Source organism: Artibeus jamaicensis, unplaced genomic scaffold (assembly GCF_021234435.1).
Source record: "Artibeus jamaicensis isolate MK-2021 breed Jamaican fruit bat unplaced genomic scaffold, CSHL_Jam_final contig_700, whole genome shotgun sequence".
In the NCBI taxonomy this organism is placed as follows: domain Eukaryota; kingdom Metazoa; phylum Chordata; class Mammalia; order Chiroptera; family Phyllostomidae; genus Artibeus; species Artibeus jamaicensis.
Genome location: NW_026521930.1, coordinates 3,867,875 through 3,887,070, shown reverse-complemented (window position 1 = coordinate 3,887,070; position 19,196 = coordinate 3,867,875). Strand labels below are relative to the sequence as shown.

Below are 19,196 nucleotides of genomic sequence, written 5' to 3'. Positions count from 1 at the left end.
ACCCCACTCTATTTCCAGAACCACCTGAGATTTGCTCCCAAGCACTTGCCCTGGTTCTCAACCTCATGTGTCATCCATGTCAACATTTAGAAGTCAAAGCTCCAGGCACAAAATTCAAAGTCCATGAGCTTGAAAACATCACCCTCATTTCTATCTCAAGAGAATCTGTTTGGCCACATGTGAATAAGCCATGGTGCCTTGTTGTATCTGAAAGATTCTTGAGTGTGGAGCCAGGGAAAGGCGAGAGTGAGGAGATCATGTCTGTCTATGTGTCTGTGTGTGTCATGGGTGGTCCTGAAGAGTTTTTGTATTTGAATGCCACAAATCCCAGACAGTTCTGTGCTATTTATAGAGGGCTTTTTTCTGACCTTAGCTTTGGGCAAAATCATTTTCTCTGAGCATTCATATTCTTGTTCAGTCTGAGTAAAGCTATACCCTTGAAATACTGCAGAGGCATGTTGTTCTAGAAGGTGTATGAAGAGGCTCCTCCCTTCTCCTCCTCCTCTTCCTCCTTCATCTTCACATCAGCATCACCAACATCATCATTCTCCACTGTGGCAATGAAACACAGTAACTTTAAAAACATATCTTCCCTTCATTTTGGTCATCACAGAAACTCTGGTGATAGGCCAGTAGGAATTGAATAAGCCCATATTAGAGATTTGAAAACTAAGGTTCAGATGGGTAATGCCACTTACCCAAGACATCCATAAAGGCCAGGATAAAACCAGATACCTTTCTTCTGACTGTCATGAGGCAGACACCTTCTTCGGGGAATAAGGAGGTTGAGGGTGGGCAAATGGGAGGGTGCAGAAACATCATGAAACTGGATGAACCAAGGAGTTCAGGTTTTAAAGAAGTGAGGTTCAAATTAGGAGTCCTAGTATCATGGAATGGAGCAGTCCACACTCCCCTCAACTTAAAATTCAGGTGAGAGACTCCCAAAGGTTGCAAAGAGTTCCTGAGAATGGCCACATCTTTATTGCTCTCAAGTCAAAAATAAATGGGGCTGCTGAATGTTTTTGCTATTATTGTTGCTATATTTAGAGCTGGTAGGTATAAATGTCAAGGTCAAGGCTTTCATACCTTTCAGGCACAGAATGACCCTGGCAAAGAAGATAAATGTGGGAACAATGACAGCAGTACTACCAGAAGAATGGATTCTCCTTTTCTGGTCTCTGAACCTAACACAACAGCCTTTCCACACCTGTGAATCATCCATTTGAAGGAAGGGAGGGGAACAGAAAATTAAATATAATTTATGCTTTGCTAATTGAAATCAAATGCAAAATTCATTCTCCTGTGAGTTGCAATACTCACATTTAAATAGGGTGGAAATATTATTAACCTGACTCCATTTTATCAGATTGACTTCGCTTTTCTGGATAGAAAATAATTCTTTTGTCAAGTTTCCCAACTGACAAAGCAGACATGGCTTAGTGGCTCACTCCCAGAGTCATGGGGATCAAGGGGTAGTAAACAATGCAGAAAACAGAACTTAAACATGTCAAGTTTGAGTTTCTTTTCAGAACCATGAGCTTTCAACCATGTCATCAAACAGACTGTTAAGATAAAAATCCTTCAGATCTCAAGGCTTAGGCCTCTGCCCTATTTCTCCAGAAAATATTAGCCTACTATTATATGCAATAGGGTGTAAATGTGCTAAGGGTGTGCTCTCCACTTCTCTTTTCCAGGTGAGAATGGCTTTTAACCATCAGCTAACCATATTAAAAGTGAATTAGTTTGCCATTTATGTGAGGACACGTATGGACTAGGTTTCTCTTTAAGCAGCACATAAAGTCTTGATGTTGTGAGTTTATGAGGACATGCAGATGGCCAGGGAGATGGGACATGAAGAGTAGCTGTTACTGAGGGACTGAGTCAATGTGTATCCACTCAGGATAGAAGAGATGAGGGGAGGTTAGAGAAATAATTGTTCTTAGTGGGTAGAAAGTCATCAGTAAAGCTTTTCTACAAACCAGTTGCTCCTTTAACCTTCTAAGTTATAAAATCACTCCTTACCTAGTACCCATTGGACTCCACACCAAAAGAGACCACATTCCACCAAGGAAACCATAAAACCCTGGGAACCACTTCTTTTGTAAATAGTACCACATAAGCACGTGAAGAGAGTTTGGAGAAGGATTGGAGGGCAAAGAAATGCACAGGTAAGATTTTTCTCTTATTGTTCTCAACCCCAGCTTCCATACAAATATTTTTGAAAAGACAGATACCTGAGCTCAATCTGGAGATTCTGATTCCTTAAGAAGTCTGGAATGGGGCTTAGGAGGCTAGAGCTTTAACAACCCCACAGCTGACTCTAATGTGTAATTGCTCATTGCTCATCATATAAAAAAAAAGGCCCCAAATCAGCAGTCCACCATAAATTCTTCTGAAAAAGAATGCATTTTCTTTCTTGAAATAAGTGTACATGTGTATTTCATCTATATACTCTTTTATTTTGTTAGTAAATGTATAAATATGTTGCCTTCAGCTCAAGAACCATTTTCTTATCTGGAAAAATTATTTGTAGGCTTTTTTTGTGCATCTGGCACATCAATTCATTTCTCAACAGGACCAGTTAAGATTGGGAAAGAGGCCCCTTGCAGGAGCCACTTCCTTTGTATTATTTCAAGGGTTCTCCACCTCTGCCAACAAAACTTCTGGAAGACCATCCATGCTGAGTCCTTCCGGCCATTGCAGAAAAGGTACACTCCCAGAGAGTAGGGACGGGGTTGGAGGTGAACCACAGAAACACGCCATTAAAACACATTGATCAGGTTGCATTAAGCTTTATAACAACACAGTTTTCATTTAGCAGGAGAATGACAGTTTAATAACAGCTGAACAGCATTAACTCCCCCACTCATACATGTTACCAATTTTACCAGAATAGTTCCTGGTTTGGGAGATCTGTCAACAAGGGCTTTATGTCAAATGCGGCATTGTGATCAAATCAAACTAATGGGAAGGGACACTTTAGTCAGCAGCCCTTGAAGGGGGTGTCCCAGACAGCCCTTGCTTTCCCCCACCCCCCAAAACTGGATGTGACAAGTGGAATCAGCCCTCTTGCCATTCCCCAATATGTGCTGTCTCTGAATAGAGTAAATGAAGCATGAGATGACCATGGTGGGACAAGGTGCATCAAATAGACAATGGTGACTGGTCTCCTGTTCATTGTGTGGCTAAGGGTATTCATAACATAAGACATGCCAACTTTCTGGTCCTTGCCCCTAGAGAAACCCTAAAAGACAGAGCCTACCCCAAAATTATGTTTCAGAACCATGGTGCTTGCAGGTAGGACCTGCAGGTGTGGAGACCTCCCCTACAAGAGGACTAGTTTTCTTTTTTCGCTCCCAGAAATGGCATTCATCTTTACCAAGCTTGGGGCTCTTAACTGCTGCTGCATGGCTCTGACAGCAACATGGGCCTGAATCTAACACAGGGGCATAAACTAAGCTTTTCTGGCACCCAGATACTTGTGAAGAGAGAGACCCAACCCTCCTTGGAGGGCTTTTAGAAGGGTTCCCAAGGGTATCAACTTTTTTTGATGAGGAATGTGCATGCCCCTCCCTTCATAAGGAGCGGAGGGAGGAAGTCACAGGGTTGTGGGATGAGACTTTTCAGGAAGGCTAGAGACACCTTAGAGTGAGGACCCTGCCCCTAGGAGTACTGGAACATTCAATCAGCATTCTGGAGAGATGTCACAGCTGAGTTTTATACAGCAAGAGCCTGGACCAGACATAGGACTACAGCTTGGGCTTCCCAGAGCAAGGTGAAAGCCCTCCAAAGTAGGCCTTCCTCTTTTTCCCTTAAATGAACATTCATGGCACTATCTTCAACCTTGACAGCTATTCAATCCTGTCTTAGACTCTATTAACTAGTAGAAGACAAGAATTAGCAGTAGATTCTGGTGGCCATCTAGTCAAGCAGATGTCTCTGCCCAGGCAGGCCTGGCTACTCCATAGGGAAGCAATCCTGACCAGACAAAGGAGGAGTCTAGGTGGCACCCTAACAAGGCTTAGGCTTCAGATCCTGGGAGATTCAGGACTCTGGTAAGGGCTCTCCTTAGCTACCCCCTAACCTTCCCTCACCTCTCTAGCCTTATTTGTCACCCTCTTCCTGTTCCCACTGGAAATCTTGGCCAGTCATTTGGTAAAACATAATGTTGAAAGGCTTGTAGAATTTCCGCAGTCTGTGGATCACATCCGGGTCGATGCGGGGATGAGTCCGACCTTTGCTCTTGCCTAAGCATCTCGGGGCGCTGCTGTCTTCTGGTTTCTTGAGGCAAGGGAACCCCTTGGTTTTATTGAAATAGAAATGTTTCTCAGTCACAACACGGGCGAGGCCTAGAAAATCCTGTACTTTGGCCATTTCCCCAGCGGGGTCCACTATGAGTCGCTCCCCACTGACAAAGAGGATCTGGGAGAGGGGGAAGTACTGGAGCCAGTTCTCCAGATGCAGAGCATAGATCCCTATGCGGATGGCGCTCCAGGAGGCATCGATCAGCCCCAGGGTCCGGTTTTTGAAGGCGAGCACCTCAAAAGTGGGAATCTCGGGCTTCTTTGACAGTGTCTGGGTGTAGTCGGAGATGGCCCTGGTCACTGGGTTTCTCACCACCACAATCAGTTTGATGTCCTTGGCCATGGAGTGGATGCGCTTAGGTGCCTCATTTGTCACAAAGTAACTTGGCGTCTTCTCCATGGTTATCTGCCCATCCACAGTCTTAGGCATCACATTTCTGGAAGAGAGAGAAAAAGGAAAAGAGTGGTTATTCCTGTCCAGAAATATTTTAACTTTTTGCACAAAATGCCTGATAAAAATAGTCTCATGGGGAGCTACCAAATTCATTGATAAACACTTGGAAGTTCTTTCTAACTACATGTCCCACTAGAGTCCTGAGTACAGAATTATTAAAAAAGGCAGCATAAGGCTTAGGGGTTCATGGGTGGGAGCTTTACACACCTTTAAACTGTTGCTCTATCTGTTACCAGTTATGTTTAAGCTAAATATACATTTAATTTCTCTATGTATTAGTTTTATAATCTCAGAAATGGAGATAATAATAGTGCCTACTTCAACCTGCAAGTAGGCAGGTTGAAGGAGGATTAAGGGAGAGGATGCTTGTAGAACATTTAGCATAGAATCTGGCATGTATAGAAGCTTAAGAAATCAAAGTTATTATTATTGTTGTAGCAGCTTTCAGAAAATGTTGGAGCTCAACAAAAACCTCAAAGATTATCTAGTCTAGGGGTTGGAAAACTACTACCTGCCTTTGTTTTTATAATGCCTGCAGTTAAGAATCATTTTAAATATTTAAATGGTTGGAAAAAACAGAATAATAATAATATTTTATAATGCATGAATATTATATAAAATTGAAATTTCAATGCTCATAAATAAACTTTCATTGGGATACAGACACACTCATTCCTTTACGTGTTGCCTAGGGATGCTTTAGCACATAGTAGTGTTGAGCAGTTGCAACAAGACCACATTACACAAAGCCAACCATAGTTTCTCCCAGGCCCTTTTGCAAAGAGTTTGTTGTCCCCTGACTTAGTCTGAGGGCCCTGTTGTGCAAATGAGGAAACTAAAGCTCACAGGCTTTAGAGGGTAAGATAGACTTTGTGACCATAGCAAGCTGAATCACACCCCTGAATCTTCTTACCCCCATTCGTAAAAGCCTAAAATATACCTCAAGTTCAGCTGAGAATAAAAAAGCATATAGCATAACAGCATCTACACAGGTTTGGTTCTACAAAAGGGATTCCTTCCTTCTTTGTTCTAGGGTTGCCCAATGAGCCAGTGATTGACCCTACACCATGGCCCATTATCTCTTCCCCAGGTTGCTTCTTCAAATCCACCCCTTAACCTATGTTCACCCTCAGAGTGGCCTCATTTCATTTGGAAGCTTCAAGATATTAAGGGACTTAGATGCTATTTGTCCCCTAATCCCAAAGTGGCAGGCCTATCAGTGATAAAGTGAGGCTCAAGACCCTATTATATAGTCAAGTTGCTGTAGGCATATGTAGACCAAAGTTAATTGACAATAAACCTGTTCAATACCTGTCAGTACAGCAGGCCATCTGCCACCAAGTGCTCCATTAAGTCTATTCAATTCCAAGCCTTGCACCAAAGTGGTACATTCAGGATTACACGAGACCTCTTTGTTATAATGACATGCTTTTAAATGTCTTGGCTAATAAAGCTTAATACAAGCAAAGATCCCTTAGCTTCCCCTACAACAATTAAATTTATTTACTATGGCATGTGTAGAGAAAGAATGACTTTTCTTTTATCTCTAATTCACATGCTCTGTCAATAATTAATTGCTACTGGGTTTTGAGCTTTCTCAGAAAGCACTGTTATTAGGCAAGAGGAATTTGCCTCATAGAGAAATTCACAGTTAGGTGTTGTTAGAGCATAATGGTTGGGCAGCATGGAGTTTTCAGATCAAAGCAATAGCCTTAGCCATAATCATGCTTATGTTGGACTAACGTATTCTTCAAAGTATTTTGAATGTCTTCAGGTTTATGTGTTTGTGTGTCTTGTGCTAGATTTAACTGTCTCATTTGAAGGGACAGGGCTAAGAAACACAGCCTTGGGGAGTCACATGTTCATGTTTTAAGAATTCTGACTACCCTTATCACCTCAATGAAGTTACTTAACCTACTTTGAGCCTCAACTTTCTCATCTAAAAATAAGGGCTAATCAGAGTCCCTCCCTCATAGAATTGTAATGAAGATGAAATAAGATAATGCAGGCAAATAACTTAGAACAGTGCCCAGTAAGGCCAGAATTTTTAAAACTTAAACCAGGGGCATATAGTCATTGCACAGCACTTCTTAGAGAACAACAAGGAAAATATTTACATTTGACCAAATGGAAAAATTGAACAGCATGGGAACTAAGGAACCGATCTAGGGAAAAAAAAAGAATATTTTGATTCAAGCCACTATCACCAACCACGCATCCTGATCTGGAGGCTGATGACCAATGAGGGAGCTACTGCTAGTTCAGCCAGAGTTTAAGGAACATATTGACTTTCTATTTTTATTTTAATTGGAGAGATATATTCTCTTATCAAGAAACTCATGTCCTGTTGTGAAAACATTAAATAAACAGTAAATACCTATAGGTAGATATCTTTACATGGGTCTTTCTAGAGTTTTGTCCTTCAGGTGTATTTTTGTTGACTTCATTGAATGTTTCTTTCACACAAGAATCACTGGTAAGTTTCTCTTCTCCTTGGTCCTCTGGCATTCACTTCTAGACCTTCGTGCTTGTCTTTACATTAAGTTCCATTCAAATTCATCTCCTTCACTTTAGTTAAGTGCTATAGTCTGTCAAGATCTTGAGTCTTTTAACAAGTATCAGGGAAGAAATGGTACCCAGCCTATAAGCCGGTGTGCAGAGGAGAGGACATGTGTGTCTAGCTCAGTGCTCGGTGCAGAAGAGAATGAGAGGATGTGCTAGAAAAGGTAAAGGGGCAAAGAAGACCCTGAATGGCTTTGATCATCATATTATGAATGAATAAACCATGAAATTTAGGAGAGATCCTGCATTTGGGACAGACATGATAAGGCTGTTTCATTGAACCAAGATACTATTGTAGCATGAGTTAACCAGGAGTTTTGAACAGTGAGAAGATATCCAGGGGCAGCTTAAAATTTATGAAGTAGCCCTTCTCCCTTCCCAGAATGATCTGATAAATGTAGAGCTCTTTTCATTTTTATCCTCATCTGAGGATACCTTTTTTTCATTGCTTTTAGAGAGAGATGAAGGGAGAGAAGAGAGAGAGAGAAACATTGGCATGAGAGAGAAACATAGATTGGTTGCCTTCTGTATGAACCCAGACTAGAGATCAAACTTGCAACCTAAGTATGTGTCCTAACAGGGAATTGAACCTTCAACCTTTTGGTGTATGGGATGATGCTCCAACCAACTGATACCACTTGCTAGGGTAGAGAGCTCTTTATAGCATCACATAAATAACTGTTTTAATCAGCAAAGCAGGTGTCATTACTATTTCAGTTCTACACAGAAGAGAACAGACTTGGGACCCAAAGATGGTTTTCAGGTTCTCCCTGAGTGAGCATGTCTTTGGTTTCCAAGCTCACTGGCCAACTCAGTACCAGTGTCAGTGCCTAACACTAGTTTCTGGGAACCACCAGGTGCTCAATAAATATCTGTTGAATAAATTCTCACCTGGGCCCTTGATCTGGTAACTATTTTTATACCTCTTCTAGTCTCCCTCTTCCTGGAAAATTAGAGGAGGCAGCTCTCCTACTGTACAAGACCAACTTTTCCCCAACTGGGCTTTGGATTTTATTTCCAGCTATCTTCTCAATAATGTCTCACCCCAATTCTCCTTCTTTCTCGTGGTTTTAAGTAAGTACTTCTTGACTAGATCTGCTGTTTTAACATGCCTGTGTTCTCATATCTCCATGTGTCTGAGAAATAGAAAGACCAGTCAAAATGAAAGGTCATGAGAAAAGCTAAGAAAATTAGAAAATAAGTGCCCATCAGTAAATTAATGGATCAAAAACTATGGTACATTTACATGATGGAATACTATGCAGCAGAAAGAAAGAAAGAAGGAGCTCCTGCCCTTTGCAACAGCATGAATAGATCTTGAGAGCGTTATACTAAGTGAAGTAAGCCAGGTGATGAAAGACAGATGCCATATGATCTCACCTATAAGTGGAACCTAATCAACAAAACAAACAAGCAAGCAAAATATAACCAGAGAGATTGAAATTAAGAACAAAGTGAGAGTAACCAGAGGAGAGGTGGGAGGGGATAATGGGATAAAATGGGGAAAGGGTTTCCAGAAACATGTATAAAAGAAACATGGACAAAGCCAAAGAGGGGTAGGATCAAGGGTGGGAAGTGGGTATGGCTGGGGTTGGGAGGAGTGTTGGGGGAAAATGGAGACAACTGTCTCCATTTAAAATAAAAAATGTGGGGAAAAAAGATCATGGCATGAATATGAAACTGATCATGGGGAGTCTTCTAGGCCATGGGAAAGATGCTAGATTTTATTCTCTGGGTGATGAGAAGCCACTGAGGAATACTAAAAAGGAGAATATAATATGATTTACATTTTAAGAGATTTTTTTTCTGGGTACTTTACTGAGAACAGACAAGAGCATGGCAAGAACAGACAAAGGCAACCTGCTAGGAGACCATTTCAGGACAGCAAATTGGAGATGGTGGTGGCACAGAGATCAGTGCAGAGCACAGTATAATAAGAAGTGGTTAGAATTGGGTACATTTTAAAAGTAGGAATAACAGTCCTTTATGATGGGTGTGATATGTGTGCAAGAGAGAGAGAGGTGTCACAGTGACTTGAAGACAGTTGGCCTGAGTGAACTGTTAAATAGAAGTGTTGTCTGTGGATTGGAGAACACTGGGAAAGAAGCAGATTTCAGGGGAAGGTACCAACTCTGACTTTGAACTTGAATTATGAGGTATCTGCTACATACTCAAGTGGAGGTGTTGAGTAATTACCTTAATACAGGAGCCTGAAGTGTCACATTGGAGGCAGTCATTTATATCAGGTGCTCACAGTCTACCATCCAGTAGAAGATGGGACCTGACCTTGACCTATTCTTAGAGTTCTTTTGAATAGAAAAGGTATTGAGGTGCTGGGTGTGCAAATATTTTTAAAATTCCTCTAACAAATATTTTACTAGTTTCTTTCCATTCCTAAAGTTCTTGATAACTATCTATTATGGAGCTTAGAGCATTGTCATGATATGATTCATCCCTATGCCCATGATGGCTGGCCTTAGTTCCTGAGAACTGCAGTCAATGCTTCATTTACCTTTGTATTCCCAGTGCCTAACATAGTACCTTCCACATAGAGCTGCCCCATCACTACCTATGGTTGTTTGATGAATGAATGAATGACATACATATGAAAACATGATCCCTGGAGTCAAGAGAACTGGGGCAGTTTGTTGACCATGGTTCCCCTATGTAGGTTTTCCACACATGGACACACAGGGTTTCTGAGTTCCACACCATCCCTATTCGAGAGACCATGCACTTCAATGTGGAGCATATGGTGAGAAAACACTGCATCTGGGCTTGGAACAGCTTGTTAACAGTATCGGGGGAGCTCAGAGCAGCCGTGACATCAGCATCGACACACAGTCCTGAAGCGAAAATCATTCCTCAATATCACACAGCTGCTCTCACAGCCACAAATGTTTATGAGACACTCTCCAAGTCACCAGTAGCCCCCACCCTACTCTCCTCATGGTAGTGATTTGCTGAGTCCCAGCTCTATTTGAATGTAAGTCAGCATTTGGGGGTCTCACAGGAATCAATGATAACAATAGTGGCATACAGTAGTTGCCATACATCATTATTTATTGAGCACTCATTCTATGCTATGTTCTGTGGTTGAGATTTCAAATCCTGACAGCAGACCAAGGTCTCTAAGCATTTTCACACATTGGACTCTACAGCCTAGTGGTTAGGGGCATAACCTCCAGACTTACTCAATTTGGATCTGCTTATTTGCCATGTGACCTTGGGTAAATTACTTAATCCAATTAATGCATGTCTCAGTTTCATTATCTGGAAAAAAGACACTCTCCTATAATACCCATGTCACAGGGATTTTATGAAGGTTTAAGTGAATTAATATTGAAAAGAATTCCTCACATACTATAGTTGTTAATTTTTAAAATAACTCTCTTAAGAAGGTATTACTACTATGTCCACTTTGGAGATCAGGAAACTGAGGCCCTGTGAAATTGCCCAAAGTCACAGGAAATGGAATTTAAGTTTAGTCCCAGGCCTATGTTGCACCATAGCCCAAGCTCTTAGTTATTGCTTGACAAGGCTTAACTGAACTGTAGAGGCTCAGCAAGGTTATATGACTGGCCCAAGGTCACTCTGTGGCAGGTGGCAAAGCTGCATCTTAAAATGTGACTCATGTGTGTTGCTGACTTACCACCAGGAGTTAGAGAAACCCATACTGGAATCCCCAGAAATTCCTGCCAGATCCGGCTGCATCATTCAATTTGTTATATCTCTCTCCAGGGCCCCCTCAATTGAAGCAAATGGACACTATCATGAATGCCCAGGGAGAGAGCAATCACCTGTGTTAGATGTAAAGTGCCCATTCTCTGCAGAAGGGTCAGCGGCACAGCCGCCTTCAGATTGCCTGCATTAGAGGTATGTAGATACTTTACATTTTCCTTAATGTTCTACAAGAGAATAAATGGTGTATAAATTAGCAGTATCTTCTGGGCTCTCCTGCTATACTGTAACCCAAGAGAATGGTGGTTGGAGCAAGGGCATGGGAACTAGGGATCCCATCTCTGAACCAACTCATTTCCATCACCCATGGAATGAGGACAATATATATATATATACACACACACACACACACACACACATATATATTTTTAACAATCAATACTTACTTTTATTTAATTGTTTTTCAAGTACAGTTTTCTGTCTATTACTCCCATCCCAGCCCACCCCACCCCGTGCTCCCCACCTCCCTTTCATTTCCACCCCCTTTAGTTATTGTCCCTGTGTCCTTTATACTAGTTCCTCTAAATCCCTCCCCTATTTCCCCTGAAATTCCCTCCCCTCTCCCCTCTGGTTGCTTTCCCCCTGTTCTCTATTTCAGTGTCTTTGTTTTTATTTTGCTTGCTTGTTTGTTTTGTTGTTTAGCTTCCTGTTAAAGGTGAGATCATATGGTATTTGTCTTTCACCACCTGGCTTATTTCACTCAGCATAATGCTTTCCAGTTCCATCCAAGCTGTTGCAAAGGGTAGGAGTTCCTTCTTTCTTTCTGCTGCATAGAATTCCATTGTGTATATGTACCATAATTTTTTGATCCATTCATTTACTGTTGGGCACTTGGGTTGCTTTCAGCACTTGGCTATTGTAAATTGTGCTGCTATGAACATTGTGGTGCATAGGTTCTTTGGGATTGGTGTTTTAGGGTTCTTAGGATATAATCCCAGCAGTGGAATTGCTGGGTCAAAATGCAGGTCCATTTTTAGTTTTCTGAGAAAACTCCATACTGTTATCCATAGTGGTTGTACCAGTCTGCATTCCTACCAACAGTGAACTAGGGTCCCCTTTTCCCCACAACTTCTCCAACATTTGTTGTTTGTTGCTTTGTTTATGATGGCCATTCTGACCACTGTAAAGTGGTATCTCATACATTCACTCCCAAGAAAAGATACCAGGTGACTTCATACACAGCAAGTGCTGGCAAATGTCCCCTCTTGTTACTGCTGCTAGTGTCACATAGCTCATAGTGGGTGCAAACAAATCTGTATGTTGAACACGTGAAGGAGATGGCTTGCTAAAATTTTGAATCTAAATGACTGTTCCTAGTTGTCTAATACAGGCATCCCTCTGTAATGGATGAATCTGATTCACAGAAACCCATCTCTCAAATGGGTGTCCATGCAACTCACTCTTAGTCCACCAAACATCTTGTGCTTGGCATACATTCTAGTGAATTACTAGAAATCTCCTTCTTGACACTTCAAGGTGCCCAAGCATTTGGAAAGCCTTGTTGCTGGGCAGATTTTGACCACTTCATGAGGCCTGTGATTCCAACTGCACAAGTCGTAGACATTGGTTTCATTTATCCCTGTTGTCCAACTTTTCCTGGTGCAATCATCCACCTTTAGCATCAATAGGCCGCCATATGACAGAAGTTCACTTGTTCATATGGTTTGATTTAGAAAACACATATGGCCAGCAAACAACTGCGAATTCTACAATCCTTTAAAATGAATGTGTGATTGAGTCATCAGCACTGAAGCTATGTTTTTGAAAGATCGCCATGTGTGTATGTGTGTGTTTATATGAGTTTTTATTTATTTAGTTTGTACAGTTTTTGGTATCTATAGGGATGTGGCAGTCCCTTGAAGTAATGCTCAAGCCCTCAGGCTGGGAAGCAGGATTCCAAAATCTAAGCCATTACCTACCCTCAACCTCAGCTCCCATCTGTGTCCTTTCACCCCCAACTTGTTCACCCTATCCTCTTCTTTTATTGAGCATTGGACTTCAGAGTTTCTAAGACAAGACAGTTACTTATTTAAAATGTGAAATTACGAAACACTGTGAACCTGCCCCTGACCAGAGATTCCACCCAGAGCTTTCCTCTCTAATACTTTATTCATACACATTCAAAGACTGCTCCCCTGTACACTCTCACACACCAACTTCTATTAGTGATTTTATTGTATTTACTTTCCTTGGGACCAGCATTTCAAAGGGTAGGTGCCACAATTAAGTGACATTTACAGAGGTGTTAGCATGTCTGCACAGGCGCCTTGTGCTAATGGCTTAACACATGGTGATGGGAGGGCTCCTTTTGGGAAGGCTGTACTCCAAGTCTTCCCACCTCATACTTCACTTCTAGCTGTGGGGCAGCTCCTCACTGTCTTGATGCTGCTTCTAGCTCTCCCTCCTTCTCACCTGCATTCTGCTGCTGACTCAAGCCTTGCTTGTTCTGACTGAGTCAGTATCCCACCTTCGGCGTGCCTAAGCCCTGCTGCCTTTAACTGCGGGGGCCACTTTAGCCCTCAGCCTTGGAGTGACAAAGACATTGCTCCTTATGAAGGTGACTGCTGATATGCCAGCTTTTCACCCAAGTGTTTCCTTTGTTTGGAGCCCCTTTTGCTTTGTTACACCTGCTTCTCAAGTTCTCAGGTTGCTAGCATGTGTTCTTGGTGGAGGCTGGCACCATTGCCTGCTGGGAGCATCACTTGTTGGCCATTGTGGTCAGGCCTCCTGAGCCTGGGGTTCTGCCCACTTCAGTGAGTGTCCCTCAAGCTGCTGCAGCCAACACACATGCTGTCTGCTCCAGGACCTGGATCTGCCATTCTCGCTGCAAAGGACTCTGGGAAGACTATTTAATCACCTCAAACCTCACCTCAACTTCCTCATTGTATACAGCAGGGAGTCACAAGAAAGACCAATCTCAGAGTGTGTTTCATAAAAATCACAAGGACTGGTGCTTATGGTTCTGTTATAGACTGAATGTTTTTGCCTCTGCAAAATTCATGTTCAATCCTAATCCCCAATGTGATAATATTAAGAGGTGGAGCCTTTGGGAGGGGATTAGGTCAAGAAGGTGGAGCTGTCATGAATGAAATTAGTGACCTTATAAAAGTGACCCCAGAAATTTTGCACCCACTCTGCCATATGAGGACACAGGGAGAAAACAAAAAGCCCACCGTTTATGAACCAGGAAGTCCATTGTCAATGGACATAGAATTGGCCAGTGCCTTGATCTTGGATTTCCAGCATACAGAAATGTAACAAATAAATATTTATGATTTAGGCCACCCAGTCAACAGTATTTTATTACAGCAGCCCAAACAGACTAAGAATGCAGTGCCTGGGAGGAATTAACTAACTGCTCAGTATGAGTGATAATCATTGCTACCAGTGTAGCAATGTATCTTAGGGACTGTGCTCATGGTGAGGTCATTTAACTTTTGTCTCATGTACATCCTTGAAACAAAGTTTTCTTTTGTAAGTAATTTGTACATGTTTCTTCCTTGTGGCCCAAGGAACCCAGGCAGCTACCCAGGCAGCTAGAGAGGTAATGCTCAGTCAAAGCACTATTTCATTGGTGAAAGGTTTTTTTTAAAGATTTTATTTATTTATCTTTAGAGGGGAAGGGAAGGAGAGAGGGAGAGAAACATCAATGTATGGTTGCCTTTTGTGCATACCCTGCTGGGAACTGGCCTGCAGGGAACCTGCCTGCAATCCTGGCATGTGCCCTGACTGGGAATCGAACCGCGATTGTCTGGTTCGCAGGCCCGCGCTCAATCCACTGAACTACACCAGCCAGGGCTACATTGGTGAAAGTTTTGCTTGGGTCAATTCATGCCCAGCCATGGAAACCTGTAAAATAAGTCCATCAAGATGGAAGCATTCATCCACATGAGCTGAGCAACAGGTGTGAATAGTGCTGTGAAGAGCAATGTTTGGTCACACTGCTGTGCACCAGCTTTAGTGTTTTGTTGCAATCAATTCACTGTGAAAGTAAACGTGCGCTCTGCTGAAGAAATAAAATCAAGAAGCCCCTTTCTCTCTACATTGACCAGAATGGCAGGACAGCCTCTTCTACAAAATACCCAGGTAAGAGCCTTCCATGTTGTCCCTAAGATAGTTCCTTTGAAAAGCTGCATTCCCAAATTGAGATCTCTAGCTTCCATGATGAAAACTACAATCTTAAATTAATTAGTGCATCCTACTCTGTATTTAGACATGATTCTCATAGCTTGGGGTTCATGAAGATTTTCAAACCAATCAATCTGATTACATAACAGGTGAAGAAATGACTGATAGATAGGAAAGAAGCTCAGTGTGCACTTAGAAATATACATACAAATACATACACATGCTATGATGTGAAAATGGCTGGTTCTTAGATGATCAGATGCACACCAATTCCCTACAGAGTTCTCTCTGTCTCTGTATGCCACACACACACACACACACACACACACACACACACACATACACACCCCTCTGCTTTTTTTATTTTATTTTTTTCATGAACTTTTATAAATTATAATATTACAGGATAATCAGTACTAGATACAAAGGTTTTCTGTTCAAGGGCTTTGAAAAATTGTTCCCTCTAAGCCTTTTGTAATGGCTATTGAAAATTATGCTATTATTTTAATAACCCTTTCTTAGTAGGTGATCATCTTCCTTGCTAATTAGCCTTTTTTTAAATTAATTTTATTTCGTTATTTTTAACTACAGTTTTTTGTCTATTTTTCCCTTCCCAGCCTCCCTCGCCCCTTGCTCCCCACCTCCCTCCCATTTCCACCCCCCTTAGTTTTCGTACCTGTGTCCTTCCTATTTGTTCCTCCAAATCCCTCCCCCTTTTTCCCCTTAACTTCCCTTCCTTCTCCCCTCTGGTCATTATCAACTTGTTCTCTATTTCAGTGTCTTTGTTTTTTTTTTTTCTCTGCTTGCTTGTTTGTTTTGTTGTTTGGCTTCCTGTTTTTTTTTTAATTTTATTTAGTTATTTTTCAAGTACAGTTTTTTGTCTATTTTTCCCATCCCAGCCTTCCCCGCCCCTTGCTCCCCACCTCCCTCCCATTTCCACCCCCCCTTAGTTCTCCTCCCTGTGTCCTTCCTATTTGTTCCTCCAAATCCCTCCCCCTTTTTCCCCTTAACTTCCCTTCCTTCTCCCCTCTGGTCACTCACTATCCCCTTGTTCTCTATTTCAGTGTCTTTGTTGTTTTTTTTTTCTGCTTGCTTGTTTGTTTTATTCTTTAGCTTCCTGTCAAAGGTGAGATCATATGATATTTGTCCTTCAATGCCTGGCCTATTTCACTCAGCATAATGCTTTCCAGTTCCATCCATGTTGTTGCAAAAGGTAGTAGCTCCTTCTTTCTCTCTGAAGCATAGAATTCCATTGTGTATATGTACCACAATTTTTGGATCCATTCATTTACTGATGGGCACCTAGGTTGCTTCCAACTCTTGGCTATTGTAAATTGTGCTGCTATGAACATTGTGGTGCATAGGTTCTTTGATATTGATGTTTTAGGACTCTTAGGATAGAATCCCAGCAGTGGAATTGCTGAGTCAAAAGGCAGGTCGATTTTTATTTTTCTGAGAAAATTCCATACTGTTTTCCATAATGGTTGTACCAGTCTGCAATCCCACCAACAGTAAACTAAGGACCCCTTTTCCCCACAATCTCTCCAACATTTGTTGTTAGTTGCTTTGTTTAGGATAGCCATCCTGACTGGTGTAAAGTGGTATCTCATTGTGGTTTTAATTTGCATCTCTCTGATAGCTAACGATATTGAGCATCTCTTCATGTGTCTCAGAATGTTCTGTATGTCCTCCTTAGAGAAGTGTTTGTTCAAGTCCTCTTCCCATTTTTTAATTGGGTTGGGTGTCTTCTTAGAGTGGAGTCGTGTAAGTTCTTTGTATATTTTGGAGATTAAACCTTTGTCTGAGGTATCATTGGCAAATATGTTTTCCCATCCAGTTGGTTGTCTTGCCAATTTAATACTGTTTTCTTTAGCCACGCAGAAGCTTTTTATTTTGATGAGATCCCATTTGTTTATTCTTTCCTTTACATTCCTTGCTCTAGGGGACATATCCGTAAAAAAGTTGCTGCATGAAATATCTGAGATTTTCTTGCCGATGTTCTCCTCTAGGACTTTAATGGTGTCACGACTTACATTTAAGTCTTTTATCCACCTTGAATTTATTTTGGTGTATGGTGTAAGTCTGTGCTCAAGTTTCATTTTTTTGCACGTAGCTGTCCAGTTCTCCCAACACCATTTGTTGAAGAGGCTATCTTTACTCCATTTTATGTTACTGCCCCCTTTGTCGAATATTAATTGACTGTAGAGAGTTGGGTTGATTTCTGGGCTCTCTGTTCTGTTCCATTGGTCTATGTGCCTGTTTTTATGACAGTACCAGGCTGTTTTGATTACAGTGGCCTTGTAATACAGTTTGATATCAGGTATTGTGATCCCCCCTACTTTGTTCTTCTTTCTCAAAAGAGCAGCTGCTGTTTGGGCTCATTTATGGTTCCATATAAATTTTCAAAGTGTTTGTTCTATGTCTGTGAAATATGCCATTGGTAGTTTAATAGGTATTGCATTGAATCTGTATATTGCTTTGGGTAGTATGGACATTATTATGATGTTAATTCTTCCAATCCATGAACAAGGTATGTGTTTCCATTTGTTTGTGTCTTCCTTGATTTCTTTCTTCAGGGCTGTGTAGTTTTCTGCATACAGGTTTTTTTACCTCCTTGGTTAGGTTTATTCCCAGATATTTTATTTTTCTTTTTGCTATGTAGAATGGGATTTTTTCCTCTGATTCCTGCTTCTGCTGATTCACTGTTGGTATACAAAAATGCCTTTGATTTCTGGATATTGACTTTGTAACCAGCTGTTTTGCCATATTCATTAATTAGTTCAAGCAGTTTTTGGGTAGAGCCATAAGATTTTCCATGTACACTATCATGTCATCTGCAAACAGTGACAGTTTTGCTTCCTCCTTTCCTATTTGGATGCCTTTTATTTTATTTTCTTGCCTGATCGCTGTGGCTAAAACTTCCAATACTATATTGAATAGAAGTGGTGAAAGTGGACATCTTTGTCTTGTTCCTGATCTTAGTGGAAAAGCTTTTAGTTTTTTCCCATTGAGGATGATATTGGCTGTAGGTCTGTCATATATGGCCTTTATTATTTTGAGAAATGCTCCCTGTATTCCCACTTTGCTGAGTGTTTTTATCATAAATGGGTGTTGTACCTTATCGAAAGCTTTTCCCGCATCTATTGATATGATCATTTGACTTTTGTCTTTGCTTTTGTTTATGTGATGTATTACATTTACTGATTTGCGAATATTGGACCATCCTTGCATCCCTGGGATGAATCCCACTTGGTCCTGGTTTATGATCTTTTTGATATATTGTTGGATGCGATTTGCCAATATTTTGTTGAGGATTTTAGCATCTATGTTCATCAGCGATATTGGCCTGAAGTTTTCTTTCTTTGTTGGGTCTCTATCTGGTTTTGGAATTAAGATGATGTTGGCTTCATAAAAAGAATTTGGGAGTTTTCCATCCTTCCGGATTTTTTGGAACAGTCTGTGGAGAATAGGGGTTAGCTCTTCCTTAAATGCTTTGTAGAATTCTCCTGTGAAACCATCTGGTCCTGGGCTTTTGTGTGATGGGAGTTTTTTGATTACTGCTTCAATTTCTTTTGCTGTTATTGGTGTATTTAGATTTTCTGCTTCTTTTCAACTGAATTTTGGAAGATTGTATTTTTCTAGAAATGTGTCCATTTCCCCTAGGTTTTCAAATTTCTTGGCATACAGTTCTTCATAGTAATTTCTTACAATCCCTTCTATTTCTGTGGTATCAGTTGTAATCTCTCCTCTTTCATTTCTGATTGTGTTTATTTGTGTCCTCTCTCTTCTTTTCTTGATGAGCCTACTTAAAGGCTTGTCTATTTTGTTTATCTTCTCAAAGAACCACATCTTGGATTCATTGATCCTTAAAATTGTGCTTTTAGTTTCTATGTCATTTAATTCTGCCCTAATCTTGGCTATTTCCTTCCGTCTGCTTGCTCTGGGCTGTCTTTGTTGTTGTTCCTCGAGTTCTTGCAGGCATAGGGTTAGGTTGTTTGTTTGAAATG

The 19,196-nt window shown here is 41.2% G+C and overlaps 1 protein-coding gene across 1 annotated transcript in view; it reads right to left on the bottom strand.

The window, feature by feature from the left end:
• Positions 1-2,931: 2,931 nt before the first annotated feature.
• Positions 2,932-19,196, bottom strand: part of HS3ST4 (heparan sulfate-glucosamine 3-sulfotransferase 4) — a 438,392-nt gene continuing 422,127 nt past the window's right edge. The window contains exon 2 of the mRNA XM_053671476.1: positions 2,932-4,741. Within this exon, the coding sequence (XP_053527451.1) occupies positions 4,105-4,741 (637 nt within the window). The 3' untranslated portion in view covers positions 2,932-4,104. The remainder of the gene's footprint in view (positions 4,742-19,196) is intronic.